The 7,975-nt window shown below is 38.3% G+C and overlaps 1 protein-coding gene across 1 annotated transcript; it reads right to left on the minus strand.

Annotated features, from left to right (window-relative positions):
- Positions 1–204: 204 nt before the first annotated feature.
- LOC109185349 (transcription factor MYC2-like) lies at positions 205–2,722 on the minus strand. Its single transcript, XM_019335332.1, has one exon. The coding sequence runs from the start codon at positions 2,538–2,540 to the stop codon at positions 573–575; it is 1,968 nt and encodes a 655-aa protein (XP_019190877.1). The 5' UTR covers positions 2,541–2,722; the 3' UTR covers positions 205–572.
- Positions 2,723–7,975: the final 5,253 nt, after the last annotated feature.

Genomic DNA, 7,975 nt, shown 5'->3' on the forward strand with positions numbered 1-7,975 from the left:
TAAAAGTTTTGCTCATTAAGCATTAGGTACCCTTCATTTTGAGAAATTACTTCTACACTATGACTTGTGAGACTTAATTATTAATCTTTTGTGATAAATTTTACCTCTTTGATCAATTAAGTTATATATGCAGCTAAAAGTCTAAACTGATAGTTAGACTGCAGGTTATGTTTATTATATATATTAGATGCTGAACAAATAGTATCACAATACATCTCCCTTCATAAAGATTGGAATTCATCCACAACCAATTTGCACCCTGTGTTTATCTGAAGAACTATGAGTACAGAAGTGCAAATCTGAGAGACAAAAGATGAAAGCAAAGCGGATTCTGTCTTAATTACACAGATTAAAAGCCCGACATGTTACAATCAAGTTTCGGGTTTATATACAACAACGAACTGATAGTATAAAACCAAAACTAAGAGATTGAAAGCTGCATAAAATTAGCATTTCCTCAGCTATCAAACTCTGGAGTGGAACTACTACTTTCAACTGAGTCTGATGGGCAAAAATATTTATATATAGAGAGAGTTAGCTCACAATACAGAGCCTAAAAATGGATCTTCATTTCATAGAGTTTCTGCGAGTTTGGATATCAATGCTAACCGAAGCTGATCTTGATTGTAAAGCCGGGTTCCCATCTTCACGGCGGCTTGTTGGATCATCAAATCATTCATCACGGAAACACTGGCATGGGTGACCTCTAGGTCCAAGTCCTTGAGAGCGACCATTAGGCGAGCTGCGGGGTGGTTCTTTTTGGTGCATTGTATTCGAATCATGGCGTCCCAGCCCATGACTTTCACATCCACATCCATGTCTGGGATCTTGTGTGGGGTGGTAGTCTTCTTGGGGTTGGGGTCGGGATGGCGGGGCTCTTTGGTGGATAATTCTTTCTTTAAGGATTGGGCTTGGATCTTGAGGTCGTCTATGTAGGATTCCGAGGTTTCGAGCTTTGATTTCAGCTCGTTTATGTAGGCAATGGCGTCCCCGAGAAGGGAAGCTTTGTCCATTTTGGACACATTTGGGACTACTGCCCTTAAGGCATAGAACCTTTGGTTCAACTTCTCCCTCCTCTGCCTCTCTGCTTCTACATGGTTCAATGGCTCCTCTCGCCCGTTTGCCGGTTTCCTCCCCCGCTTTCTCGGCCGTTTCTCGGCTGCCGCTAGTGTTTCCACGGCCCGGCTGTCGGCCTCCTTCACCACCGATGCCTCGAGATCGGAATGGTCAGAAGAATCCCCAATTCCAATTCCCCCGGAGGATTTTACCATTCCAGACCCAAACGAGAGCATTCCTTCTTCGTTACTCGCCTTTAAAGTTGCTGTTTTTTTCTTGCTTTTGCTCTCATCTCCGCCCAGAAATTGACAAGAATTCCCATTTCCATTTCTTTTAGTAACACTCTCCCCAAAGTTCAAGATTTCCCCGGCCTCGGGCTTGCAAGAATGAGACGAATTCCCATTTCTAAGATCATTATTATGATTATTATTGGCTCCATCAAACCCAAACTCGGAGAAATTCAATTCCCGGGTGAAATACTGTGATGGTTGAGAATCATGGTGATTATTACCAGTACTGGAAGGGATTGAATTCTCATTTCGGAATACAATTTCCTTTACGCTACTGGAAGGGATTGAATTCTCTTGAACTGAGGTGTTGACATCGACGCCGGAAGACGACGTCGGCTCAGTGAGCCAGAGCGCCGACGGGTCGTTCTCCGGCGGCGCGGCCCACGAGGCGGAGCCCGAGATCGAACCCATATCGGGATTATTGAAATTAAACAAAACCCTAACCTTGTTCATCAAATCAAAGCTCTGGAGAATCAAGTCAGTGGATCCGAGCTCAACGACGCCGTTTGAGGACGGGATACACACCATGGTCCGGAGCCCGAAGGTCTGCGCTTGCCGGGCGCGCTCGCACGGCGACGACAAGAGCTTATCCTGGCCGGAGATCCAAATCGGGCTGGAGCTGCAAAACGCCTGACCCGGGAGCCCCGACCCGTTGATGAAGGAGTGGGTCATGGAAACCAGGAAGAACCACTCAGTATCCGTGACTTCTTCGTCCACGGATTCGTCGGTGGAGGCGGGGCCGGAAATGAGGGAATTCAGCTCCCGGAGAACCTTTTTCCGGTGGGCTTGTTCGGCGGGGGACGACGCCGGCCTATTCCGCTTCCCTTTGTCCTCCTCCCCTTTGTAGTACCCATCGCCCCACCCCAACAACGACGGCCCGGCGAAATCCACGACGGACGCCTGCCAGAAAATCGCGTAGGTCCACGTCTCCCGCGCGCCGTCGATCAGGGTTTGGAGGCGCTGCTGGAGCGTCTCCTGATTAAGGACGATCGACGAAGCGGCGGAGACGGCGGAGGAGGCGGAGGAGTGATGATGATGATGATGAGGAGGAGGAGGAGCCATCGCAGTGGGTGGGGTCCAGAACGCCGGCGCGTGATCGGAGGAAATGAACGCCTCCATCATGGAAGCGTTGTCGTCGGAGGTGTCGGCCGAGGGGGCCCACACATTCATCGCCGGCAGCCGGTAGTCCGTCATTCCATAAACAGAAAAAGAGTGAGAGAAAGGAGCGAGGTTTTACGGAGAGAGAGAGAGATAGAGAGATAGAGAGAGAGAGGCGGAGAGATAGAGTGTTTAAAGGCGGCTATGGTGGAGTGGGAGGGAGTGTTTGGTTTGCAAAGAAATTGGGGGGCGAGGGAATATATTGAAAGGTAGGAAAGTGTGGGGATAATGCGGGGCGGGTTCCACGAAGACAAACGCTGATTATATTACCGGCAAGGATATTAACTGAGACAAAGTCGGCGATTTCGTTGTTTTTTTTTTCTTTCTTGTTTTTTTTTTTTTTTTTTTTTTAAACTCTCCTGCCACCTTGGACTTCTAGCACTTGTAGAAGGGTTGTACTATACAAGGAAAATGCTGTGGAAATCAAGGGTGAGGATTGAGTTGACCGTGGGTCAGTTTCCGACAAGGCAATGAATACTATCACACGTACTATTTGTTCATACATATTTTCTCAACATATTAGTCAATTCCTTAACGAGGTTTTGAATTTGTGACATCTTATTTAAGAGTGTTACAAAGGTACCATTGAGCTACAAGTTACTTGACATATACTATTAAGAGTTAATACCCAAAATAGTCCCTCGACTATGTCGTAATTACCAATTTGGTCATCGACTATCATTCTTACCCAATTAAGTCCTCAACTATACAATTTTTACCCAATTTAGTCCTTTGTCAATTTGACTGTTTGTTGACTGTCAAAAGTGGAAATAAAGTTGTAATTTTACAAGTTTTCTCCTTCCTCCGCATTTAGCAGCGCTAAACCATGTAGCAATAAGCTCCGGTTGGGTTCTAAACCTGTCAGTATCGAAGTAGTGGTTGTGCATCGGATAGCCCATGAATTTGATTTTCAACGATTTTTTGACGATCGAAATCTGATCGGAGTGTATTGCTGCATGGTTTGGCGCTGCTAAATGGAGAGGAAGGAGAAATCTTGTAAAATTTTAATTTTATCCCGACTTTTGACAGTCAACAAACAATCAAATTAATACAGAGGACTAAATTGGGTAAGAATTGTATAGTTGAGGACTAAATTGGGTAAGAATTGTATAGTTGAGGACTTAATTGAGTAAAAGTTACATAGTTGAGGACTTAATTGGGTAAGAATGGTAGTTGAGGACCAAATTGGTAATGATGACATAGTCGAGGGACCATTTTAGGTATTAACTCTACTATTAATTAATACTTACTCCTCCAAATTTACTATCTGATGTCACGCATATTGATAAGTTATGTTTAGATCAAGATTTGAGTATGTGAGTAAATGTTGGAGTAAATTACCAAATTTGTCGTTTAATTATATCGATTTGGCTGATTTGGTCTTCGCGTTAAAAAAAAAAAAAAAACTGTCTAATTTAGTTCTTTGACTATCATTTCTATAACTAATTTGGTCCTCCGACGCATGAGACAACATATTTTACGGGATATAATGGTCACTTTACTAGTGAACCATTTCACTATCATTTATTTAACCAATTTGGTCCTCATATTTGAGGATATGAGGACCAAATTGGTTAAAGAAAATAAATTCAAATTAAAGGACTACTTAATTAGACAGTTTTGAAACGGAATGACAAAATCAGTCAAATCGATATAATTAAGGAACCTTTTATGTAATTTACTTGCTCGTTGGGAGTAAAGGACGAAGTCTACGTAGTATTTTTCATATTTACTTGCTCACATATTTACTTGATTCTTTACTTTTAAAATTTAAAAAATATGATAGCTCAGATAGTTAGTGGTATTAGATTGTAGGCAAAGATACATATTTGAGTCATAATAGTCACGACTTGGTGAATCATTGTAATTTATTCCTACACTATTCTGCTGAATTGGAATGTGCAGATTTTAGGACATGGAGATTTTGCCTCTTGCAGGTAAAATAAGTGGATGATTATCATTTAAATTGATCCTTCCCATGGACATCTCATGCCAATTTTAGCTAGAATCAATACTCTTCTCCTTTTAGCAAATGGCATTTTCGTCTTTCCCTTGACTCCCTGCAGCTGAAACTTTTTATAGTACTTCTTTGCATGATTTTTCCCCAAATGCTTTCTAGTTTCTACTTCATCATGTTCTTCATCTCCAGTACAAAAGTAGTGTGCCAACCCTAGTTTATTTCAAGCAATGGAAATCGAAGTCATCTCCTTAGCATATCTATTTTGAAGGATAAAATAATATCTTCATTCTCAAATTCCAAAAGAGAGAGTAATGATAATGGCAATGCCACACCAATGGCTTATAGTAATGTATGTCTTAGATGCCGGCATGGGTAGCTCAACTGGTCATAGAGGTGAAACTTTGAAAGAATGACCAGTGATTGAGTCTCACTAGCGGCCGTATAGAAGCAACCTCTCAAAGCGAGGGGGTTCCTTATGTGTGTAGTGAGCCTATGTCTAAGGAGCCAATTTTTATTTATTTGGATGTTGCAATTTTGTCACAATTAATATAATAAATAATTGGTTTTGTTTATTTATTATGGCTCATTTAGCATTCAATCTTGGTCATACAATTTTCATGATCATTCATTCTTATAGCATGTTTGGTTCATTGAATATGTCAGAAATTGAATAATGTTTCTAAGAATAGACATATTCTATTGTTTGCATTGTTTTTTTTTTGTTTTTTTTTTTGTTTTTTTGTCCTGGGAATAGCGTTCTTGGGAATGAGTTATTTTTTGTAGGGAGAATAATCATTCTTAAATGGGGCCTTGTATTAGCTATTGATCACATGCTCTCGAAAATAGCTTTTGTATATATATATATATATATATATATATATATATATATATATATATATATATATATATATATATATATATATATATATATATATATATATATATATATATATATATTATATATATATATATATATATATATATATAGGGGTGCGCTCAGTGCAAACGGCCGCCCAGGAGAGAACTGAGAACCATTTAGCGTCGTCCATGTGTCCAGATAAACGAATCAGATGTAATTTTAAAAAAAATGACGCTGTGGCATTTTCGTAAATAAGGTGCGTGTAAATGTGTTATAAGTGCAAGTAGTTGGTGCACCTTTGCAAGTAAAAAGTGCACGTAAAATCTCTTACAAGTGCACCTACTTTCACTTACAAGTGCATGTAATTTTACCTTGTTAACATTCATGCACATAGGTGCAACTACTTATAACTATCTGTGCACCTAGTTATAACGTTAGGTGCACTTAATTTTGATGCTTAGTGTAAATTTTACTTGCACCTGTATATAATACATTTTACTTGCACTTGTAATACATTTTACTTGCACGTCGATATTCAATTATTTACGAAAATGCCACCGTATTTTTTTTTAAAAAAATCAGTGTTTCTCATCCCTTATGTCATTTTAATACTCATTCCATTTTTATTCGTTAAACGAATCAAACACTGTAATACAATTCCTGAAATTTATTCCTTCAGTGAACGCAGACAATGCTTCCCGTGTGGAAAAATGCACCACACAACACAAAAGTGCACCACACTTAATGGTGCATTTTCGAACACTTTGTAGTGCATTTCTGCATGATCGCACTGTTGCACGAGCTACCCTGTCCGCACCGGAACTAGACCATATGTGTGTGTGTGATTGATTGATCATTGGTGGGTATATATAGGGTTGCTTAGGTAAAAAAATATGGTTAAATCTCATATGTTAATTTAGTCCAGATCAACCATCCATACTGAAGAAAATTTTTAAAAAATGCGGGGACATTTTGGTATTTTGTGTAAGTTTATTTATTTTTTGTCTTTGGCTGCATTATTTTTCTTCTTCGAGTGCACATTTTTCCTTATTCGAGCGCATAATTTCTCTTTGAGTGCACACTTTTAGCATTTGAGTGCATATTTTTGTGCTTTAGAGTGCACAATTTTGGACCAGTGCATAATTTTGGTCTTTTTTCTTATTGGTTTTGGGGGGGGGGGGGGGGGGGTGGAGGGGGTGTGGGGAAGAAGGGAAGGGGGAACTCCAAGAAAACAAAATTTGATCTTTGATTGCACATGTTTTTGTCTTTAAGTGCATAATTTTAGCCTTTGAGTGTACATTTTTGGGCTTTCAACTACATATTATTTTGTACCTTAGGGTGCACATTGTTGTTTCTACGAGTACACATTGTTGTGCCTTCGAGGATTTGAACAGAATAATAAAACATCATAGAAGATATTGCAAACAACACCATAAAACAAAATGCATACAAATCAAAAGAAAAACACCATGCATACAAATCAAATGATTTGATTACTTCACAACTGAGCTCTCATGCTTCTTCTTGCCTGTGTAGAAGTTATTTTCTTTTTATAGTCGTTAATCTTAAATAAATCAATGACTGAGGTTTATATACATTTTTCACCTCAGAGTTCCTTGCATAATCCTAGACCTATATATATATATATATATATATATATATATATATATATATATATATATATATATAGTTGCTTACATAAAGTTGTCTATATTTGTATATAATTACAAATAATGGTGACAAGTATGTATTATACTGTTTACATATATAAAGCAAAATAACGCAATAGACATGGTACACAGCATCAATGCTAAGAATAAATGTCTATACATTTTTTTTTTCTTACACATGGTTTCCACTGTCGAACACTCGAACATAGTAACTAATTTTCTCGTTGGATTGTAGGCACCTCTTTTTAAAGAGACAACTAACTTGAAGATATAAAGTTGTTACATATTAAAAGCCAGGATCGAACTCTTGACTAAAAGTTCCTTCCACCCAAACACACTCAGGTTACAAAAGATGTTTCTTGAAGATCGGTTAATGGAGTCTTAAAAAACTTTCTTAGATTGTCAGCATATTTCCTTTTGTTATAATATTCCAAAATGGTAATAATATAAGAATATATTTCCTTTTTTTTCCCAACTTTCCAGATTAAATTGCTAAGTATATTTAAATTTGTTATTATTGTTCCAAAATGTGTATTACGGTTTCTATATATATAGGTTGCATTACAATAGCGAAAGACCTTGTGATCAAGCGGCATGAATTGACTCTTCTAAATAAAAAGTCATAGTTTGAGTTTCAGCGAAAGTGGTATTGACTCATTGGAAAAAAAAAAGGCTGCATTACGATATTTTTGGGGTGAATTTTGTACAACTGTCATCAATAGTTATTGTGTGGACTGTGTCCACGCAGTCGTGTCGACCACGATCCAAAAACGATGTTGTTTCGCGCAATTGTTTTTCACGCTACCCACTGCAACATACATTTTTATAACTCATAATGTATATTACGGAGTATTTTAACTCATAAAGTGCATTATCTTACCCCATCAGAAGTCTCGTTATTCTAACATATACACATAAAGTACATTATTCTAGCACATAAAATACATTATTCTAACACATAATGTATATTATTCTTATACAT

The sequence above is a fragment of the Ipomoea nil genome, unplaced genomic scaffold, assembly GCF_001879475.1.
Source record: "Ipomoea nil cultivar Tokyo-kokei standard unplaced genomic scaffold, Asagao_1.1 scaffold1317, whole genome shotgun sequence".
Taxonomy (NCBI): domain Eukaryota; kingdom Viridiplantae; phylum Streptophyta; class Magnoliopsida; order Solanales; family Convolvulaceae; genus Ipomoea; species Ipomoea nil.

Coding starts and splice junctions, on each gene's coding strand:
- LOC109185349 (XM_019335332.1), bottom strand. CDS start 2,540: ATGACGGACTACCGGCTGCCGGCGATGAATGTGTGGGCCCCCTCGGCC.